We start from the raw sequence: 24522 nt of genomic DNA on the forward strand, positions 1-24522 counted from the left end.
GCAGGGTATTTAGCCCAACTCTACAAACTTCCTGCTCAGTTTTGCTATGAACCTAAACTGCTTTTTCTAAAAAAAAAAAGTCTTATGTTAAAAATAGATGCTGCTATATGAGGAATGGACGGCTGTGGTCTACAAATGTGAGAAAGATCTGAGAGGCTGCATGAGAACAGACCAGACAGGAAAATACCTGGGAGCTGATGTTATGCAGTGAGTTCTGCTCTGGTGACGGGACTCCAGCTTGCAGCAGACCAGTGCTCTGCCACCAACAGTTAGAACAGCTGAGTAAAATGTGTAATATGCACTAAAGGAATCTCTGAAAGCCACTAACGCAGTGAGGACCTGAGGGACCAAGATCAGAGAGAAGAGAAGCCCATGGAAGAGAGCTCAGCCCCATATGGGATACCGGCACTGCAGCCAGAGGCTCTACCTACCAAGCCACAGCAGCGGCCCCAGTGTGATTTTTTAAAAAAGGTTTTTTCAACTCACAACGGTTCCTTTCTTTGTTAAAGAACTCATATAAACTGGTAGGAAAAAAAAGTGAATAACTTGATTAAATGAGTAAACAATATGGTTAGGACACTCACTAAAGAGGAAATTTTATTTTAAAATGAATAGCTGGAAACAACGAACATACAAATAGATTAGGTAGCAAAATGGCATTGTTCACCCACCAGATTGGCAAAAATTAAAAAGGATGACAAGGGCTGGAATTGTGGCATAGTGGGTAAAGCTGCCTGCAATGCCAGCAACCCATACGGGCTCCGGCTCAAGTCCCAGCTGCTCCACTTCTGATCTAACTCCCTGCTCACCATCTGGGAAAAGCAGCCAAGGATGGCCCAAGTACCTGGGTCCCTGCTACTCATCCAGGAGACCTGGAAGAAGCTCCTGGCTCCGGCCTCAACCTGATCCAGCCCCAGCCATTGCGGCTGTCTGGGGAGGGAACCAGTGGATGGAAGACCTCCCTCTCTCACTTCTCTCTGCAACTCTAACTTTCCAACAAACAAATAAATTTTTTTAAAAAAGGTGACAACACCATCTAACCTGATAACAAACGGGAATCAGAGCATAGAAATCACAGTAAGTTTTGGGGAAAGTTGCCAGGCAGACAGATGAATTAACATTAGAATACATCTTTGGGCTGGGTCTTTGGCACAGTGTTAAGACACCACTTCGATGCCCATATTCCATATCAGAGTGCCTGGGTTTAAGTTTCAGCTCCACTTCTGATCCTAGCTTCCTGCTAATGCGGGACACAGCGGGTGATGGGTTAAGTACTTTGGTCCCTGTCATCACTTGGGAGACCCCACTGAGTTCCAGTCTCTGCTGTAACAAGCAAATGGGGAACGAATCAGCAGAGGAAAGATATTTCTTTTTGATTTTCAAATAAAGCAAAAACAAACACATAAAAATACATATCTTTTATCCAGAAATCCCAATTTACCTTATGTAGAGCAATAAAGGCACCAACAAATTAGGAGACACACAGAAAACTTTTTACTGTGACACTAGTTCAAGTGACAGGAAAAAGCTGGACTACGGGAATAGGTAAGTAAACATATTAAGCCTTACCATGGAATATTATGTAGCTATTGAAAAGTCTGGGTTGGGCCTATTTATGTACTGACTGGGAGGGATGTCTATCATATTTTATGTAATGGAAAAGAGTGACTTGCAGAGCAATATGTGTGATGTTTTATATTTTTAAAAAATACATATTTGTATGCATGTACATACATGTACAGGATATTCTAAACATAATGTATGTATATATAAATAGATATTTCTTAGTTTAGAAGCATGAGAGAGAGAGAGGAATGGAAAGCCTATGCCGAACCCCTCTGCATTGTCCAGAGCCAGGGCGGATGAGCAGGAAGGGGCTGAAGACCTGCCATGAAGAAAAGGCCATGGAAACACCTCACAGTGCCAGTTGGGACCCAGAAGAACTACACCTGGTGGCATGTTAGACACAGCTCGGAGCAGCTCAAGCCAATTCTATGTCCAGGGGTGTGGCACTGGGGGTTTGAAACTGGCAACAGTGCACGTGTTTGCATCAAGGGAACTGGCAACGCTACACGTCAGGACCCTTTCCTCAGAGAGGCAGTTGTTCACCACTTGCCAACACACAGAATATGGCCAACGGAGAAATAAACCAATGTCAGAAAGACGGAGAAACCATTTCAGAACTCAACCCAAGACAGGGTAAAATAGTCAGTACTTACCTTAGGGCCCTCCCTGTGCTGTGGAATCTACAGGGTTACTTTGTTTTACCTGATAAGCAATGGTCATCACTCAGTGAAAAATTACCAGGGACATGGAGAGAGATAACAATAGACCAGACACAAAAACAAAAAACAAAGAACAAACAAACCACAATGAAAGAAGCCAATTAGGAACTAGATTCAGATACTGGAGAAATTAGAATGTTAAGAGAACAGAGTAATATGCTCAAAAATAGAAAGGAGAATATGGAGAATTTTAACTAGAATAATGGAATCTATGAAAAAGAATCAAATCATAATTCTAGAAGTAAAAAAACAATGAACAAAAATGAGAAATTCCAAAGACGGATTTCACAGAATAAGAATAAATGGAAGGTCAAAGGTGGGGAGGCAAAGATGCCCAATTCTATTCAGTGGTGCTCTGAGCATTCAAGCCAGACAAAAAAAAAAAAAAAAAAAAAAGAAAGAAAGAAAGAAAGAAAGAAAGAAAAAAGAAATAACAGTTACAAGGATTGGGAAGGAGAAAATAAAACTGTAACTATTAGATGACAAAACTGTGTATGTTGGCTGGCACCGCGGCTCACTAGGCTAATCCTCCGCCTGCAGCACCAGCACCTCGGGTTCTAGTCCCAGTTGGGGCGCCGGATTCCATCCTGGTTGCTCCTCTTCCAGTCCAGCTCTCTGCTGTGTCCCAGGAAGGTAGTGGAGGATGGCCCAGGTCCTTGGGCCCTGTACCCACATGGGAGACCAGGAGGAAGTAGCTGGCTCCTGGCTTCGGATCGGCGCGGTGTGCCAGCCATAGCGGCCATTTAGGGGTGAACCAATGGAAAAAAGGAAGTCCTTTCTCTCTGTCTCTCTCTCTCTCTCTGTCTAACTCTGCCTCAAAACAAAACAAAACAAAAAAAATCTGTATACATAGGAAATCTGAAAAAAAAAAAAACTATTAGCATTATAAATAAAAGAAGTAAATATTCAATATATTTAAATCTAAAGAGCAACTAAAAATGAAAACCAAAAATTTCAACAGTATCAAAGAGAACACACATGTAGGAATAAATCTAATAAATGATGTGTAAGGCGCGCATAGAGAAAACTACAAAGCATTACTGACAGAAGTCAGAGAAAATCAAAATAAACAAATGCTATTTCATTCAAGGACAGAAAACTTGATACTGTCATGATGTCAGCTTCCATCCAAATGATCAATTAAGTCACTATCACACTTTAATGAAAATTCCAGCGAGATTTTTGCTAAAACTACATATTTGCAAGAGCACAAGAACAAGAATAGTTAGCAAGATTTTCAAGAAAAAAAGTTGAAATGTTTATGCTGCCAGTATCAACAGCTAAGTGCACATCTATTTTACACTTGATCTCTATAGGATTTGAATAGGATGACCAGGCAGAGCAGTAAGCAAAGAACAAGTTTTTAAAAAGATGCATGTATGTACGAATGTATGTATGTACGTATGTATGTATGTACGTATGTACATATGTATTTAAAAGGCAAAGTGACAGAAAGAGAGGGACAGACAGAGAAAGATTTCCCATCCACTGGTTGACTCTCAAAATGGCCACAGTGGGCCCAACTTTGTCCTGGGCCAGGTTAAAGTTAGGAGCTCCATAAGGGTCTCCCACAAGGGTGGCAGGGCCCAAGCACTAGGGCCATCTCCTATCACTTCCCAGGCTCATTAGCAGAGAGCTGGATTGGAAATGGAGTAGTCAGGACCTGAACCAGCATCTGATATGGGTTGCTGAAGTTACAAACAGTGGTTTAATCCACTGTGCCACAGTGCAGATGGGCCCCAAGAATGAGAGTTTGAATAAATGGAATTGACTTAAATGGATATCTTCATGGAAAACCAATTAACCAATCTTAATCTCCCTCCAACCCAATCCAAACACACCCCATACCTTAAATAAACTGCAGCATTACCATAGCTCTAGAGGTAAAAGGGAAAACGATAAGATTTCTATAACAGTACATTGAGGGGCATCTTCATGCTGGTGTGGGAAAGTTAAACAGGACACAGAAACCACTAACCACAAGGAAAGTACTAGTAAGTTCTATCATATTAAAATTAAGCATATTCTTCAAAAGGTACCATGATAAGAATGAGGAGATAGGTTACAGAATGTGAGAATTACTATGACCTACAAAAAAGGTTTGTACCCAAAATACTTAAGTAACCCCTAATCATCAGGGGAGTGGAGAATAAGTCAAACTGGCAAGCCAATAGGTAAATGGGTGAGTGATCTGAACAGGCACTTCCTGAAAAAGGATATTCAAATGGCCAATACACACATACTGTTGTACTCAGCGTCATTAGTTGGCAGGGAAATAAAAAAATCACAGTTAAGATACATTGCCTATCCATCAGAAGAGCTACCATTAAAGACACGATACTGGTAAGTGTTGGTGAGGATATGGAGTGACTAGTATGTTGATACACTGCAACTGCAAATTTATTCAACTATTTGAAAAAACTATTTGGCAGTATCTAGTGAAGCAGTTCAATACAAATTTCTATGACCCAGCAATTAACCTCCTGGCAGAAATGTCTACACGTGAGCAGCACAGAAGACAAAAAGCTGATTAGTTGCGATACTAATATTGGGACGCTGAAAATACCCAATTCCTTTTAAATGGCAGAATGGACGAAACTGTGATACATGCACATATACAATCCTACATACCAATGAAAATAGCAAATGCGATACCATGAAAAATACAGGCTAGTTTCACTAACATAGCACTGAGGAAAACAACAATAACAACAAACACGGGTAAATTCTTCCAATTCTGTCAAAGTTTAAAACAGGGAAAATGGATACTTAGTGTCAGCAGCAGGGATAGCTATTCCCTTTGGGGAATAGGAGAGGGCAGAAATCCATTAATGGTATCACAGGGACTTTGTGGCACTGTTAACGCTCCCTCCGTCTCCTACTTCCTGCCTTTTTTTTTTTTTTAAAAAGATTTGTACTCATTTATCTGAAAGGCAGAGAGATAGAGAGACAAAGACAGAGACCAAGACAGAGAGAACCTTCCATTCATTGGTCCACTTCCCAAATGACACAATGGCCGTGTCTAGGTCAGGTCAGGTCAGTCAGGAGCCAGGAACTCCATCTGGTTCTTCCACAAGGGTAACAGGGTCCCAAGTACTTGAGTCATCATCTGATACCCTCCCAGGCCCATTAGCAGGAAGCTGGATTGGAAGCAGAGCAGCTGGGGTTCGAACCAGCACCTTGACATGGGATGCTGGCATCAGAAGCAGTGGTTTAACCTGCTGTGCCACACCAGCTTCTCACATTTATTTTGAGTCATTTTATTCTAATACATATGCATGGATTTAATTTTTTTTTTGCACCAAAACAAACTTATCCTTTAATTCCACTTTCCAAGAACTTTTTGAAGTGTCCGCATACACACAGGTAAATACTAGATAGTATTTAACCTTTTTCCCCAATGCCATCTGAGCCTCACCCTTCAAAAGAAGAAAAAGGTAGTATTTTAGTAGCTTAAGGTCATTTAACTTCTCCAAGGTCACCCTAGCTCTTGACACCACTTGGAAATCTCCCTGTACTTTGTAAGTTAAGGGTTATGCCATGAGAAAGCTGTGCTAATGTGAGCAATACAAATGCAATTTTAGAGCTATTGGCAAAAAATAATACCTTACAAGAAAATATCTTACCATGTGTGCTGGAACCTGCTCCATTTTTGCAGCAGGGGTTCCTGGTCTTGGGTAAAACTGGTTAATAAAGAGGCTTGGAAATTTGTACTCTTCAACAAGTTTCACTGTTTCTTGAAAATCCTGATCTGTTTCTCCAGGAAAACCACAGATAATATCTGTGGCAATAGTTATTCCAGGAACTCTAGAAAAATAACAAGACAAAAATGTAAAAAGGTGAATACAAGTCATAATTATGCTATTTCCCTGGCATATTCAATACCATTTTTAAAGAAAGACTCTTGCAGATTGTCCTTAAAAGCCCTAAATACTAAAAGCTTATAATGAAATACAGTGACCTCATGTCATCCTCAGTAACATACTTTTTAAACTGTTTTATATGTTTCTTTGTTCTTTCCTCTATATTTTAAAGTAGATGGTTATTTTGCTATTTATGGATTTACTGATTTTTAGGCAATATCTATTATGTGAAATGAAGATATAGCTCTTAAACTAATCTGTCCTTCCTCAATACTCAACATGTTCACTGCACACTTGCCAGTTTAATTAACATTTCCATTGGTATTACTATAGACATGGTTTGTTGCAGCGCCAACTGGTATACCATCAAGTTACATTTTCCCATAATGTATAATTTTTCCTAGAGTTAACAATTGCCCTTCTTAAAAATATTTGCTCCATACTCTATGTACCTATGTTAGTGTTTTTCAGAAGTTCCTATCAGACCTATCAAAAAACCAAAACCAAAACTAGGGGCCAGCACTGTGATGCAGCCAGCTGGGCTGCCGTTAGGGAAGCTGCAGATGTTGGGTTAGGCACTGAGTTCCTGCCACTGAGTTGTGGCCATTTGGGGAGTGAATCAGCTGACAGATCTCTCTGGCTCTCTCTGTCACTGTCTTTCAAACAAGCAATCTTTGAAGAAGCACTAATTTTTAAACCCAAATGTACTATATAATTCATCAATTCTTTGTTTTCCCTGGAAATGACATTTCTACTTTGAGTATGTGTTGCTTTTATTATTAACTGGCTGTTATCCTTGGATGTTGCTGTCTTGGTGTTCTTTCTTTCAATCCCTTCTTGTGAGTTCTTGATTAAGCCAGGGATATGTTGCTACTACTCTTAGCAAATCTGCAAGTGTCTGAATCTACCCAAACTGTTGATAGTACAGTTACACAGTACATTCCAAGTGGAAAAATATTATTAGAATTTTGCATTTTTTTAAAAGCTGGCAATGTAGCATGCTTTATTAGATTTGCCCCCAGCACTCTTGAGATTAGGGCAGGCTGGGATGTACCACTATGTTCCTAAGTCTGTATATATGGAATAAATGAAACTCATAATAACGTAAATGAAATTAAATAAACAAATAAATAAAATTTTAAAAATTTTACTCTTGATGCTTTTAAAATTCATGAATATTATATTTAATAAATAAAATTTATTACTTATAAATAATAAATAAAATTTACTATTATAAATGATAAATAAAATATATTATAAATAACTTGGATTGGATCTTTAAATTTTTGTATAAGGAAAAAAATTTTTTAAAAATTAAATTTTTGTATAAGGTATAATCCAGGGACTTTTCTTGTATTGCTGCTGCTTTTTTTTTTTTTTTTAAGATTTACTTATCTATTTGAAAGGCAGAGTTACAGAGAGGTAAACACAGGCAAAGAGAGAGAGAGATAAAGAAAGAGGGAGAGAGAGAGAGAGAGAGAGAGAGAGAGAAAGATATCTTCCATCTGGTCACAAAGGCCGGAGATGTACAGATCTGAAGCCAGGAGCCAGAAGTTTCTTCTGGGTCTACATGGGTGCAGGGGCCCAAGGAGTTGGGCCATCTTCTGCCGCTTTCCCAGACTATAGCAGAGAGCTGGATTGGAAGTAGAGAAGCCAGGCCTCGAACCGGCACCCAGCGCCAGCACTACAGGCAGTGACTTTACCCGCCACATTGCTTCTTTAACAATTTTTCTCTTTTGGAGACTCTTTTCCTCTAAATATTAAAACTACTGGATTGATCTTCTAAGCATTTTCTCTCTTATTTTCCAAATTTGCCCTTTTGTTCTATTTCTTAGAAAATTTACTAGAGTATATGAGGGCATTTAAAAAAAAATCACAGAGAAAGGATTTTTTTTTTTTTTTTGACAGGCAGAGTTAGACAGTGAGAGAGAGAGACAGAGAGAAAGGTCTTCCTTCCGTTGGTTCACTCCCCAAATGGCCGCTACGGCCAGCGTGTTCCGCCAATCCAAAGCCAGGAGCCAGGTGCTTCTCCTGGTCTCCCATGCGGGTGCAGGGCCCAAGGACTTGGGCCATCCTCCACTGCACTCCTGCGCCATAGCAGAGAGCTGGACTGGAAGAGGGGCAACCAGAACAGAACCGGTGCCCCAACCGGGACTAGAATCTGGAGTGCTGGCGCCGCAGGCGGAGGATTAGCCTAGTGAGCCATGGCGCCGGCCGAGAAAGGATTTAAAAGATAAATTTATTCTGTTGCAAAAAATATTTGAAATCCATCCGTAATTATTTCATGATATACATTTTCCTTGAACATTTTGAAGACCCATGAATCTTCCAACTCTTCTATCTAAAGAACTTTAATTCAGTATTACAGTTTAAATTTCTCAGTGCTCATGCTCCAGTTTTCCTTTTTACACTATTCTCTTCTTGTTTTCGAGATGCCACATCTTTTACTAATTGAAATTTGCTGCAATTTTTCTGCTGCTCCCTGCATTATGTCTACCTCCCCCAGGTTCCTGTACTCTCATACCACTAATTCATGGTTGAGAGTTTCCACCCACAAAGAGTAATTCTGGCTGCCCTTTTCTATTTAAGAGCAAATCACTAAGGGCTTTGTGTCACAGAGAGATTGGGTAATAAGCCCCCTTGTTTTGGATAGGTCCCGTGTTAGATCTTGCAAGTCATTTCTCTGTGGTCATTCAGTTTCTCCATGAGTTTGCGACAATGCCTCATTGTATTGCAACTGTACAACAATAACAGAATGACATTACTAGTACTCAAAAACCCAGTATTATTCTGAATCTATGAATAACAGGAAAAACAGTCTCAAATATTTCAACTCATATAATAAGTACATCTATCAGTTTCCCTTTCACCTCAATGTGGTTGTAGGCAGATGAATAAAAGTTTATCTAATTAAGACACGTAAGATAACCTGAAGCATAACAGAGACAAAGTAGTACCAATGGCAAGAGGCAAATTACTGAGTTCCTAATAAAACAGCTCCATAAAAGCTTTTCATATTGTTTGCACACTACTTTAATGTCTATGTAAAAAACACACCAAATATTTCAAAAAACTACTTAATTTCTCATTTCTTCCTGGTCTCTCCTAGCTACTAATTTGCTTGAATTTTAATTTTGGCATAATAAATTCCAAGAACTTGAACAAAAATCTGTAATGAAAAATGACAATATCCATATAGAAAAATATGAAACAGCATATTTTAAATTTTAAAAATAATTTTATTTTGATATAATCACATTTCTACTTTATTGGTAATTATTAAAATTCCATTTGAAAAATCATAAAATTCATATCTTGCTACTGTAAGATATAGATAAAAAGACTTTTAGACTAACTACAAAGCATGTGGAAATAGAAAAATTATGTAATTTTCAATTAGATAGTTTTTCATTTGTCCTTGAAGTACTCCCGATCAAAACAAATCCTAACTAAAAATAAATGAAAAAGATTACAACAGATGACAAAGAGGAGCCCATCAAACCCTAGGAAACTTAAAAAAAAAAATCAACCTTAGAAAACTGCCTGTGGGCCGGCGCCATGGCTTAACAGGCTAATCCTCCGCCTTGCGGCGCCGGCACACCGGGTTCTAGTCTCAGTTGGGGCGCCGGATTCTATCCCGGTTGCCCCTCTTCCAGGCCAGCTCTCTGCTATGGCCCGGGAGTGCAGTGGAAGATGGCCCAAGTGCTTGGGCCCTGCACCCGCATGGGAGACCAGGAGAAGCACCTGGCTCCTGGCTTCGGATCAGCGCGGCCATTGGAGGGTGAACCAACGGCAAAAAGGAAGACCTTTCTCTCTCTCACTATCCACTCTGCCTGTCCAAAAAAAAAAAAAAAAAAAAAAAGAAAGAAAAAGAAAACTGCCTGTGGAATATAGCAGAAACAGACAATTGGTTATTGTCTTAAGTTATGAATTGGAACACACTGGCACCAGATCATGGGGTATTCCCAGTGGAAAGTACCTTACTGATTTCCCCCATCCTAGTGCAGCTCAGTATTGTGTAACACCTGCTTACTTTGGCCTTAGGGTCAACAGAGAGAAAGAAGAGACAAGCATTTAAAGAAGTCATAATAAAAGTTAAAGAAAAGGATGCTCAGTGCATGGAAACATTTGATCACAGGTCGATGGATAATAGGTTAGAGGTCAGGTTATCATGAATTAGTGACTTGCACAAGTCAGTATTTCAAAGTGAAAGCAGTTTGTCTGGTTTCAAAGCACAGAAGAATCTGATTACTTAGTTTTTAAAGTAGAGACTGTACTTGCATGTTAAACGAGTGTCATCTATACATTAATTTTATGTATGCAAACGGTACCACTTGCATTCTTGAAAGCAATTTGGCCCCTTAGGTGAGCCAAAGAAAATCTCATTTACACTGTTAATTTGCCTAGTAAATAATTCTCCTCAGTATATGGGAAAAATCAAAGAAGTTTGAAGTGGAACAAATTCTAAATTAATAGCAAACAATTTAAGTGGCTAAGAGGAAATTATAAGGGGTATAACATAGAATATTAATCCAAATATTTAAGATGCTAACTGTAGGTAAATGCTGTCTTTGAGATGCAATGAATTTTCAAAATACCGTATTTTTAAAAAATGGTAATTTCCACAAATCTCTTAGAGAGTGTAATATATGTAATTTCTAAGTGGTGTATATTCTTAAATTTTAAAATCTTTCCATATTTATGTTTTCATAGCTTTAAAGAAAATTCTGAATTATGGAAATGAAAAGATTCAATCAGCTTAAATAAAAGGGAACCTTTGACCCATTAGGTTTCCACCCTCTATTTACCAGGAAAATGGGATTATTACCTAACTTGGAATTAGAATAAGAAAGATTCCAATGATAATTTACAGAAAGCTATTGGAGCAGGGTGGGGGGAGGAACTGGCATTTGATGCAGCAGGTTAAGCCGCCGCCTGCCACACTGGCATCCTGTATGGGTACAGGTTGGAATCTGGGCTGCTTCCCTTCAGATCCAGCTTCCTGCTACTGCGCGTGGGAAAGCAGTGGACCAGGACACAAGTTCTTGAGCCCCTGCCACCCACATGGAAGACCTGGATGGAGTTCACGGCTCGCTCAGCCTCAGCTATTGGGGCCATTTGGGGAGTGAACTGGTGGAATGGAAGAGCACTCTCTCTCAGCTAATATTTCAAAGACATCCAAGTATTTTAAGATTTAATTACTTTTTCTTGAATAAAAATACACACACACCACACTTTGGACATTTGAAATACTACTTGATGTTATACTTTAATTCATTTTAAAATTTTCACTTAAAATTTGGTGTTTCACAGGCAAAACTACATACACACAAAAAGAGTGATTCTGCTTCAACACTCAGATCAATAAATTATGAGCTTCAAATTCCACCTGTGAACAAAGTAAAACTAATACAAATTTTATTTAAATCAAGAGAAAAAACACAGGAGTGTTCAGTGAAGGAGTGGGGCCATCCAAATTATTGGGCAGCATAAACAAAACACATTATTAAAAGGAACATTTTTTGGGGCCAGTGCTGTGGCATAGTAGGTTAAGCCACCACCTGTGACATCAGTATCACATTTGGGCACCAGTTCAAGTCCCCACTGCTCCACTTCTGATACAGCTCCCCACTAATGTGCCTGGGAAAAGCAGAGGAGGATGGCCCAAATACTGGAAGAAGCTCCTGGTTCCTGGCTTCAGTCTGGCCCAGCCCTGGCCATTGTTACCATTTGGGAGTGGATCTCCTCCCTCCTCCATCTCTCCCTCTCTGTCTATTAACTCTTTCAAAATACATTTTAAAAAAATAAATAAATAAAAGCGATTTTTTAGTCCTATGGGGAGTTATTCCAGGACAATAAAAGTAAAAACAGGAGGTAGACAGGGGAGAAAGGTGTCCTGAATTAAATGAGAATGTGAGCATAACACATCTACAATACAGAAGACTCAGCTAAAGCAATGCTTAGAGAGAAAACAGATTTAAATGCCTATGTTAGACATAAAGCCAATAAGGCAAGCTTCCACATCAATAGGCTAACAAAGAAGAGCAAATCAAATCCAAAATAAGACAAAAGAAATAATAAAAGAGAAGAATGAATGATATGGAACACAATAAGGAAAAATCAACGAAAGAGTTATCTTTGAAAAACATTACTACAAATACTGAAGTACTAGATGGGCTGAGAAGAAAAAAGAATGCACAGAGGCTGGCGCTGTGGTGCAGTGGGTTAAGCCTCTGCCTGAGGCGCTGGCATCCTATATAGGCACCGGTTTGAGACCCAGCTGCTCCTCTTCTGATCCAGCTCTCTGTTTATGGCCTGGGAAAGCTGAGGAAGATGGCCCAAGTGCTTGGGCCCTTGCACCCACAAGGGAGACCCAGAAGAAGCTCCTGGCTTCTTGGCTCTTGGCTTTGGATCAGCCCAGCTCTGGTCATTGTGGCCATTTGGAAAGTGAAACAGTGATTGGAAGACTCTTCTGTCTCTCCCTCTCTCTGTAACTTTACCTCTTAAAGAATTAAATAAAATCTTTTTTTAAAAAAAACAAATACACAAATGGCCAACTTTAGGAATGAAGGAGGGGACAACACTACAGATGCAACTGATAGTAAAAGGACACTAGAGTATATCAGGAACAATTCTATGCCAATTTAAGTTCATCACTTATGTGAAATGGGAAAATTCTTTGAAAAATCTGAATTATGAAAATGCAACTAAGATAAAACAGAAAATCTTAATATTGTCACACCTTTTAAAAGAAAAAACAAACTGTGTTTGTAATTTAAAAGCTTGCCACCCAAACCAAACCACTAGGTCTAGATGGGTTCACAGTGAACACTTAGGAAAGAATAAAATCAATTGTACAGAAACTATTTCAAGGATAAATGAAAAAGAAACTCATTTTACAAGCCCAGCATTATTCTGTTATGAAAACCAGAGGAAGAGATTAGAAGTAGCCAGACATGAGCAGACAAAAATTCTTAACAAAATATTGGTGAACTGAACCCAGCAAACCATGCAATAAAATGGATTACATTTCAAGACCATGTTTTTAATCCTAAGAATGTAGCGTTGGTTTGACATGCAAATACCAATTACTATAACATACCATGCTAAAAGAAGAAAGCAAAAACCTCCTGGTAATCTTGATAGATGCAAAAAACTCAGTTGACCCATCAGACAACTCTTAGAAAATGAGGAACACCTAATATAATTAAAGGTGAAAGATTGAATGCTTTTCCACTAAGGTTGGTAATAAAGCAAGAATTTCTGCTCTTAGTTCTTCAATTCAACATATAACTGTAGGTTCTAGCCAGGTTAGAAGAATAAGGGATTGAAATTAAAGGCATATATGTTGCAAAGGAAAAGGTAAACTTTTTTTCCCCCTGCAGGTGACATGATCTCATATATAGAAAATTTAAGAAAGTTCAACGAACCTAGTAGAATAAATAAGTTAAACAAAGCTACGAGGTACAGGATCCAACACATAAAAACCATCTCTATATTTATATATTAATAAGGAACACTCTGAAAATGAAATCAAGAGTATGGTGTCATTCATAATAGCATAAAATACTTAGGAATGAATTTGAGAAAGAAAAAAATTAAATATTAAAAACTGAAAGAAATTAGGGAAAATTTCCTAAAACTTACCAAGAAAAAATAAAGAAAAAATATTAAAACCTACATAAAAATAAATGAAAAAATAAATGGAAAAATACATCATATTCATGTATTAGAAGATTTAACATTATTAAGATGGAAAGCCTCTCCAAACTGATATATGAGGTTAATGTAGCTGCTACCAAAATGTCAGCATGTTTTCCTGCAGAAATTGACAAAGTGACCCTAAAATCTGTATGGATTTAGAATAGCAAAAGCAATTTCAAACAAGAAAAAATTTGGTGGAATGGAAAACCTGATTTACAAAATTGGTATGTGGTTATGCTGTGGTGCTGCAGGTTAAGCCATTGCTCATCACACCAGCATTCCACACTGGAGCACCAGTTCAAGTCCTGTCTGCTCCACTTCTGATCCAGCTTCTTGCTGTTGTGCCTGGGAAGGCAGAAGATGGCCCAAATGCTTGGGCCCCTGCCCACCATAAGAGAGACCAGAATGGAGTTCCTGGCACTTGGCTTCAGCCTGGCCCAGACTTGGCTTTTACAACCATTTGGGAGGTAATCCAGCAGACAGAAGATTCTTTGTTCTATCTCTGTCACTCTTTCAAAAAAATAAATGAATTAAAAAAAATAAAGACAGTAAAAAAGGTATAATAATATAGTGTGATATCAGGATAAGGGCAGATGAATCAAATAACATAGATAGTCCAAAAATAAATTCATACATTTATGGTTAATTAGTTTTCAACAAAATTGTCAAGCCAATTGAGTGAGGGCAGGAGACAAAGTGTTTTTAATACATGTTGCCATAACAACTGGATACCATATACAAAAAAACTCATTTGGCCTTTACCTTACATTATACCAAAAAAAAAAAAAATCAATATGCACCACAGACCTAACTGTAAAAGCTAGAATTATTAAACATCTAGAAAAGAATACGGAAGAAAATCTGTGTAGCTTCAGCTTAGGCAAAGATTTCTTAGCTATAACAGCAACATTAAAACCACAATTCAGAACAGGAAAAACTAGATAAATTAATAAACTAAACTTAGTTAAAAGATACTATTAACAACATTTTAAAAAATCATAGATTGGGGGAAAAAATTTGCAAACCATTACCTGATAAAAAAATTTCCAAAACATATCAAGAATTCTTTTTTTCCTTTTAATCCTTTCTTAAGTGCTTGTTTATTTTTACTTTTTTGAAAGGCAGAATCACAGAATGACACAGAGACAGAGAGATCTTTCATCAGCTGGTTCAGTCCCCAAAGGCTCACAAACAGAGCCAGGGCTCGGAGAAGTGGAAGCCAGGAGTCAAAACTCCAGTTGGATCTCCCACATTTCAGTGAGAGAGACCCAAGAACTTGAATCATCTTCTGCTGTCTTCCATTAGCAGGAAGTTGGATGGGAAGGAGAGGAGGAACTCCATCCCAGGTACTCTGATATGGGATGCAGGCATCCCACATGGCAGTTTAACCTATGCACTGTAACACCCATCCCATATAAAAAAACTCTTTCGATTTACTAATTAAAACAACAACAACAACAGAATACACAATGGCTAAAAGATTTTAACTAACACTTTATCTAAAGAAGATACATGGTTAGCTATAAGAATATTAAAAAACTGTTCAACACCACTAGTAGCTTGGCAAATCCAAGTTAAAACCACAGAAGATGCCACATATCCAGTAGAATGGATGTTCCTGGAAAGATGACAAGCAAATGTTGGGATACCTGCAGAGAAACTGAAACCATGGCGCAGTCACTTTGGAAAACAGTTGGGTACAGTTTCTTAAAATCAGTCCAGCATATGCCTGCAGTGACCCAGCAATTCTACTCCTCACTATCTATACAAGGAAAATGAAAACAGAAATTCACACAAAGACCTGTACCTGGATGTTCACATAGCACTCTTCTTAACAGCCCCACGCTGGAAGAGTCCAAGTGTCTACCAACTAACTACAGAAGGATAAATAACACAGGGTGCATCCCTATGATGGAAATTTACTTACAAATGAGAAAGAACCAACCACTGACACAGAAACCAACACAGCAAATCTCAAAACATGCTTCAAAGAAGAAGACACACAGAATTACTTATTGTATGCTTCAATTTACATGAAATTTCAAGAAGCAAAACCTTCTAGAAGATTCAAAAAGAGGATCAGGGTGGGCTGGGGCTAGGGTTGGGGCTGGGAGCAGGGATTGACTGCAGACAGACATAAAGAAGCTTTCTGAGGTGATAAAGGCATTCTAAACCTGAGCTGTGATGGCATGGCTCTAAACATTTACCAAAAAGCTTATACCTGGCATGCTACTTAAAATTATACCCATAATAAATAATAAATTTGCCAGGAGTGAAGAAAAAAAACTTTCTGAAGACAGTAAGAATCCTCCATAACATATTCTTTTAGGGAGTCTTTTTTTTTTTTTTTAAGATTTCTTTATTTTATTTGAAAGGCAGAGTTAGAGAGAAAAAAGTATAGACAGAGAGAGAAAGAGAGATCTTCCATCTGCTGGTTCACTTCCCAAATGGCTGGCACTGGTCTGGCCCAACCAGGCTGAAGCCTAGAGCTTTGGCCATGTCTCCCACATGGGTGACAAGGGTCCAAGCACTCAGGCCATCCTCTGCTGCCTTCCCAGGCACATCAGCAAGGAGCTAAATGGGAAGTAGAACAGCTGGGACATGAACCAGCACCTTGTGCCACAATGCTGGCCCCTGGAAAGTCTTAATAGCTGCACTTTTGACAGGGTGGAGTCAAAAAACCAAATGGGGCAAAGAGGGGCAAAAGGCAAGCCCAAGGTTGAAAAGAATTACATTCAGAGCATGAAATCATGAAAGACCTGAAAAAGCAAAACTTGGACCTCTGCTCCAAGAATCATCCATGCCAACAAGGAATCGTTCTACGTAAACTGAAAGAGGAAGATCAAGGAGAAATAACTCAACCTTTTCAAGGAAACTTGAGAAATTTTTCAGCAGTTTACAATTTATTCTCATGATCAGATGAAAAAAAGTTCCTAAATGACCTAGGCTGAAAACAGAAACAGCAGGGGAACGTTTAGATAAGGGTGGCCGAGCCAGCATGAGCCTCTGAGACAAAGAAGGACGAATGAGCTCTGGGAGTTCCTCCCCCATCTGTCAACAGGGAGTATTCCGCAGAAGAACCTGTCCTTACATAACCAAGAGTTTCCTCTACTAACCAGCTGCACGCTCTTGGGGCAAGTCAGAGGATGCTTTCTGTCCTTTTACGTAAAATGAGAATGGTCAGAGTACTCACAGGTAAGAGTGATGAGTTCACAGGTGTACCAGTTGTTCAGAATAGAGCCTGCCACACAGCGCTCCATATGTATTAGCTACTACTATTGTATCCTTGCCAGAGGGATGATAATAACTGCCACTGATTATGTAACACTAAGTGCCAAGCAGTATGTTAACAATGTATACCTTGTTTAATCCCCTTGTATAAACCGGTCTGTAAGGTAGCTTCTATTTCAGTCTCTGCAGAATGGAGAAAGAGTGGGAGAGTGAACACTCTTAGCCGCAGAGCCAGTGCATGATAAAGGAAGGATCTGACCTCTTCCTAGCCACCCACCACAGCCTTATCTGTGACTCAGGTTGCTGCTGGGCTGCTAGCCTTGGTGCTCTGGGAGTCCTGGCTGCTCAGGAGCACAGAGAAAACAAATCTTATTTTCAGTATCTGTATAGCTACAGTTTACTACAATATTTTTGAAGTTGAATTTTACAGAGAATGAACTGTGGTCTGTTGAGGTTAAGAGAGTGATGAAAGGTCACCAAGCTCTGGCTGATAGCATGAACTCAAACCTTCCAACCCTACCCATGCTCTTTCTGCAGCTTGCTCTGTATAGAGAGACCAGGCCAAAACCAGGAACCAGGACCTCCATCGGGGTCTCCCACATCGTTGCAGGGGCCCAAGCACTTGTGCTGTCTTTTGCTGCTTTCCCAGGTGCATCAGCAGGAGGCTAGATCAGAAGTGAAGCAGCTGGGACTCAAACCGATGACCATATGGGTTACTGGCACAGGCAGTGGCTTAATACACTATGCCCCAACACCAGCCCCATTTTACTTTTGGTTTTTGTGATATCATCACTCATCAAGAAATGAGTAGATGTAATTATTCCTCTTTTTTTTTTTTAAAGATGAATTAATTTATTTGAAAGGCAGAATGACACAGAAGAAGAAAGAGATCTTCCTTCTGCTGGTTCACTCCTCAGATGCCTGCAACAGTCAGGACTGGCCTAGGCTGAAGCCAGGAGCCCCAGAACTCCATCCAGATCTCCCACGAGGGCGGCAAGAGTTCAACTACTTGGGCCATTTTCTGTTGGCCACACTCCACTATGGGATGCTGGCATCGCAAGTGGCAGCGTAACCTTCTGTGACATTACGCCAGCCCCTAATTATTCCTCTTTGCAGATAGTTCAGGGGAAGCAGCAGCAGGAGTGTCGGCAGAAAGGAATCACAGTCGAAGGGCAGACAGCTCTGGGCCCACAGTTATGAGCCTCCTCCTTTCAAGTTTTCTTACTCAGCAGGACCTTAGGCCCTTCTCCAAAATGGGGCTAAGGGCACATCTCTGCCTGCATCGTTGTGAAAAACAAGTGGAGAGGTGAAGGAAAAGCATTTGGACCAGCAGCTGGCACACAGCAGGGGTCCAGCAGGTGCCAGTTTGCTTTTGCATTCTTTCAGAGACTGACAGAAGTGAGGACCAAACCTGCACCGGCCGCCCTGAACCTGGGACTCATCGTTCCACCACATCCAGGGCTCCTTCTGCTCACCTCTTCTCTGCTCTCTGGTGCTACAGGTAAGTCTCAGAAAACCACGGGAGGAGTGTAAGCAGCATATAAAACACCCTTAAATAAAGACATTTTCTCCAACGTGACCAGCATGCTTGTCTTTATCACAAACCATATTAACTGAGATTGGAAGACACTGACATTTGGCAAGCTGGTTTATGTCTAAAGATTATGAAATTGTAAAATTTTTTAGACCTGGAAAATATTCTGGCTGTGGTATAACCTGAAAAAAAAAAAAAGTCTTAAAATCTCATGTCAGCCTTAAGTTTGTTTCTGGAAGTTTATTATGTTAAAAGCCAGTGCACAAATAAAAGCCAGTCAATGCCAGCTGAAAACTAAAAATGATCTAAGCTCAGACAAGTTTTTTCTTATAAAGTAATTGGCCAGAGGCCAGTACTGTGGTGTAGTGGGTTAAACTGACACCTGCAATGTTGGCATCCCATGTAGGCACTGGTTTGAGTCCTGGCTGCTCCACTTCTGGGAAAACTTCTGGGAAAAGCAGCGTAGGATGGCCCAAGTGTTTGGGTCCTTGTCACCCAAGTGGGAGATGTAGATGAAGCTCCTGGCTCCTCCAGTCTGGCCTAGTGCCAGCTGTTGCAGCCATCTGGGGAGTGAACCAGTGGATGGATGGAGGGTCTCTCTCCCTCTCTCTCTGTAGTTCTTTCAGATACATAGATCAATCAATAAATCATAAAAAAAAAAAGGAAAGAAATTGGCTTAAGCGGCAATTTTGTACACAACTTTGTCTTGGGTAAAGTGTGTGTGTTCAAATGAGTAATTGTCCATCCGTCTGTCCCTCCATCCACTCATCTGCCCTCTAACTGTTGCAATCACTGCCTAACTGCCTAGGACCCCACTCCTACTGCAAACTCATGAGCAGGTGGTGTGGATGTACACTGACATTTCAGACAGGCAAGCTCACGATGAATAAAGATGAAAGGAATGGCAAGTAAATCAAATCCCTTGCCAACACTGCCTCCCCCACCATTTTTATGTCACTCGAAGGTTTATCCACCTGGTGTCTGAGGCCCCTGATGGTGCACGCAAAACTGTATTTGAATTTTTCCTGAGGGAAGTGGCGATTGTGACTTCCTGCTTCTTAATGGCTTCTGTGACCCAAATAAGATTAATAAAATAATATTAATATATATTTCTGTGGATATTTTGGATACTATTTTAATAAAAATATTAAGAAAATTAGATTACAGGTAACATTTGAACTAACACAGCCTGTTTATGAGTGTGCACACATACATATATATATCATATATATATATATACACATTTTAACAGAGAAAGAAAGGTACATCTAAGTTGAAATAATCATCTTTGCAGTACTATTTTGTTGAATCTGTAAGTTGAGGCATATGGTACTGTTTTGGGCAGCGGAGTAAATAAAAAAAAAAAAAGGATAGTTATCAATTTCATATGACTTACCTTAATAGAAGTCACTAATAAAAATGTCTCCATTTTGTCAACTATTATAGTATTTGGAGGTAATGAAAACTGGTGTTATCCCTTGCCTGGGAGTCTCACAACTCAAACATTCTGCACTGTAATACTGGAGCTAGGAGTCCAAAAGGTACAGCTTCCTTCTAGATTCTGAAGTTGAGACTCTGCAGTCCAGGCACCACGTGTCTGGTAAGTTACCCTCTTCCAGTTTGCTCCTTCAGTTCAACAGTCTTCTAACATCTATGCAACCAGTTCCCTATTTGAAACATCTTCTGTTAGAAATACTAGCATGGGGTGGGCGTTGTGGCAGAGCTAGTGAAGCCACTGCTTGACACCTGTATCCCACACCAGGGTGCCATGTGCAGTCCTGGCTACTCTGCTGCAAACCCAGCTCCTAAGGCACCTGGGAAGGCAGTGGACAGTGGCCCAAGTACTGGGTATCTTCCACCCACACAGCAGGCCCAGATGGAGTTCTTGGCCCTGGCTTTACTTTGGCCCAGCCCAGTTGGAGAGAAGTAAACCAGTGGAGGGAAGGTTGATCTCTCTCTGTCTCACTCTTTCACAAATAAATCAATCAATCTTGGGGGGGGGGGGGGGGGAGGGAGGGAGGGAGGGAGAGAGAGAGAGAGAGAGAGAAATATAATTTTTCTTCCTGACAGGACCATAATCAAGATCATCAAATTCACCAGTGTTCAGATTTAATGAGACTACATTTACACACCCATACATTCTGTTAGGGTAAAGTAATAAATTGGACATTGATAATGAAAAGGTAGGTTTACTTTTTTAAAAAACAAAAAAAGCCTCAATTGGAAACTGAACAGAATGAGAATATAAATATATTTCTAGATAAGAATAGGTGTCATTTTTCCACAGAAGAACACCTATAAAGCTTCTGTCTCATCCAGAGAAATTTAAATGTACTTGTTAGAAGAAACTGTTCTCAAATGTTGGGCAAAATCTAGAGGATAGCATACAATTAACTTACTCATCATACATGATATTTATAATTAAAGGCAGTCTCTCAAGGCTTCTTTCTGAAAAACATTTAGTAGCAATTAGTCTTTAAATTATTCCCTGTCTTTGAAAGCAATAAAACTACTTTCATAGGCTAAAAAAATCTGTATGGGTCATTTTGTTTAAATTTGCTACAGTTTTATGAAGTAGAAAAAGCAATCTGTATGGCACAAGGAAGAAATATATGGATGAAGTGGCAAAAAAAAAAACTCTATTAAATATAATTGATCAAGTGTATGGGAAAATTGTTTCTGAAACTCAGAAAGCAAACTGGCTGTCAAATAAGCTTAAAAAAAAAAGAAAGAAAGAAAGAAAAAAGGGTGTGGGGAACCTGCTGAGATGACACCAAAGAATTTATTGCCATCCATTACATCTCTAAACCTGGTATGAATCCAAAATATACAGTTTAGCTTCAAGCAAAAAAATCAAGTGAATCATCAGTGATAACCGAAAATTAAATAAATAAGGATGTTAAGTAAGTTTTTCATCCTGCAACATTATGCTTGCATTCCACAGCAAATATTTTGGAATCAGCACAAAGCCATATATAAGAGCAAAGATATTGCTTCAAAAATTAAAAGTAAGCACACTGGATAAGATTGTTACAATATTTAAAAGGGACCATATTAAATTTCAAAGAATCCTTACACATCTGTTATTAAAATCATTTTAGGATCCCGCTGGCTGGAGTGAAGGTATTTACTATCTATGGTACTGTTAACACAATTCTTATATGAGTTTTTCTGTTTCTATGGTAACATGAATTATAAGGTTCAATGAAGCCGGATTCAGTAATGTGTATTTTTCTGTTATTCAAGGTGAAAAGGAAATGAAACATTTCTAACATTCATAAACTGCAGCAAATGTCTGAATTCCATTTGGAGATAAGACGATAATTACTAAAGTAATTAGAATTCTTCCTGGATGGAATTATTTTGCACACAGTGGAGATTTAGATTTGGGAATGAAAGCAGGGGCCAGAGTACATTCAGCATCAGTAATTAATTACCACCCAACCCAGTCCACCGTTCCAATACCTCAGAACACACTACACCTTCCTCTGTTTGCTCCTGACTACAGTATGAAAGGAAACTGGACCCCCACCCCCATCCCCATCCCTCAAGTCAGAAAGATAAAGTGGGTGAAATCATTTTATTCAAGAGAAAATCCAATTACAGAAATAATCAACTTTTCCCTCTTGCTTTATTTTTTCATATTTGAAAGGGCATTCACATTAGCAGAACCAATTAAACGAATATCAGGACAGGACGAAACCTACAAAGTTGGGCAAGTGTCTTAAATCTTTTAAAATTAAACTTTGGAGAAAAAACCCTACTTTTTGAAATTTTAGAGACTCAAACTCAGATCACAGTATTCTTTAATAGAAAGGCATAATTGGAAGGCGATTCACCATCAGGCCTCAGGAAGAATAATTCATAAAATCACACAGTCATAATGCAGTTGTCTCTAATATCCAGTCCATTATTAATAAGAAATTAGCCAAATTATTACCTTTAATGGAAATGGTGTCAGCAAGAAATGGTACTCAGAGACACTGCATTTCAAGTCATATGTCATCCTAAAGTGAAATCAGTACAGCATCATCATAAATAATTCTGAAGAGGGATGATACAAATTAAATTCCAGAGACAGAAAGACAGGGAGAAGGGTGGGGTGGGTGGAGAAGAGAGGACCAACAGAAACTAGAAGCTACAGCTATGTAACAGAAACCATTCAATCTGCTCAATCAAAACAGCACAATTATTCATATTACTTTATTTATTCCTTATTCATTGAAATCACTTTCTGTTGTCTTGACCCAAAATTCAGTCCACCTTGATCTGGTCATGGGTTGGCAAACTATATCCCAAGTTTCAAGTCCAGCCTTTGCCTGTTTTTGTAAATAAAGTTTTTTTGGATCACAGCCACACCCATTCATTTGCATATTATCTATGGCTGCTTTTGCTACAGAGGAGACTTGAGTAGTTGACACAGCTGCAACAGAGATCACATAGCCCCTAAAGCTAACAATACCAAACACCCACCAGGCCCATGACTGATTTTTGATAAGAACTTCCCAGGACACTCCAGGGTAAGCTGGAGGGACAGTGAGCACAGGACACTCTCCAAAACATAGTCCCAAAGCGTCCTTTCATCAGCACCCATTTCTCGTTGATCCAATTCAAATGGGATGACTTCCTCCCTGAGCAACCCCACAGTGTCTGTACCCACTGTTCATCGCGGTGGCCCGTGTCTCTGAGGCGAGTTCCTTGTTAGGAACTGCTGGGTGCTTCTCACATCTGCTTCCTTGTCTCATGCCTCCTGTGCCACCCCAAGTAGCTGGTGGACCAGGGTAGGACGGGACTCCTGTTCTGACACTCTGGAGCCGCAAGGCAGGGGCCTCACAGATGGCTGAATTAAAGGTAAGTGCTAGGGAGAACTGGGGGGAAGAAAATCCAATGAGGTCAACAAATGAATTCCATAAACCAACAGGTTTTATTCACCTGTTCAGGATGAATCCTTGTTTTGACCAGAATCCATGCCAATGCTTCACTGCAGAGTCCTAGACGTTAACTGGAGCAGAGGAAGGGAAAGTGGAGACGCACAGGGCTCCAAACGTGAACTTGGAGGACAGGTCAGGGGCCGCCGCTGCTGAGAAAGGGGGCGCTGAAGCTGACCTGCACTGCTTATGGCGACCATATGGGTTCTCAAGCAAACACTCAGTTTAAAAATATGTTATAGCCCAGTAAGTTAATCCTCCACTGGCAGCACTGGCATCCCAAATGGCTTCCGGTTCGAGTCCAGGCTGTGCCTCTTCTAATCCAGTTCTCTGCTATGGCCTGGGAAAGCAGTAGAAAATGACCCAAGTCCTTGGCCCCCTGCACCCACATGAGAGACCCAGAAGAAGCTCCTGGCTCCTGGCTTCAGATCGGAGCTCAGCTCCGGCCGTTGCAGCCATTTCAGGAGTGAACCCGCAGATAGAAGACCTTTCTCTCTTTTCTCTCCCTCTCACTGTCTGTAACTCTACCTCTCAAGTAAATAAATATCTTTAAAAAAAAAAAGACATGTTATATTTTTGAAATTTCACTTCAAATGTCTATTTCTATGAATAATTGGGATGTTCAGACTGGGTCAATCCTTATCCAAGAAGGAACTTTATTTATTTATTTATTTATTTATTTTTGACAGGCAGAGTGGACAGTGAGAGAGAGAGAGAAAGGTTTTCCTTTGCTGTTGGTTCACCCTCCAATGGCCGCCGTGGGCGGCACGCTGCGGCCAGCGCACCGCGCTGATCCGAAGGCAGGAGCCAGGTGCTTCTCCTGGTCTCCCATGGGGTGCAGGGCCCAAGGACTTGGGCCATCCTCCACTGCACTCCCGGGCCATAGCAGAGAGCTGGCTTGGAAGAGGGGCAACTGGGACAGAATCTGGTGCCCCGACCGGGACTAGAACCCGGTGTGCCGGTGCCGCTAGGTGGAG

General features: G+C 40.0%; 1 protein-coding gene across 1 annotated transcript in view; it reads right to left on the reverse strand.

The window, feature by feature from the left end:
• The window catches only part of CDKAL1 (CDK5 regulatory subunit associated protein 1 like 1), a 737125-nt gene that overhangs the window by 189887 nt on the left and 522716 nt on the right, over positions 1 to 24522 (reverse strand). Inside the window, exon 11 of the mRNA XM_062185315.1 lies at positions 5912 to 6092. Coding sequence (XP_062041299.1) covers positions 5912 to 6092 — 181 coding nt within the window. The remainder of the gene's footprint in view (positions 1 to 5911; positions 6093 to 24522) is intronic.

Source organism: Lepus europaeus, chromosome 3 (genome assembly GCF_033115175.1).
Source record: "Lepus europaeus isolate LE1 chromosome 3, mLepTim1.pri, whole genome shotgun sequence".
NCBI lineage: Eukaryota > Metazoa > Chordata > Mammalia > Lagomorpha > Leporidae > Lepus > Lepus europaeus.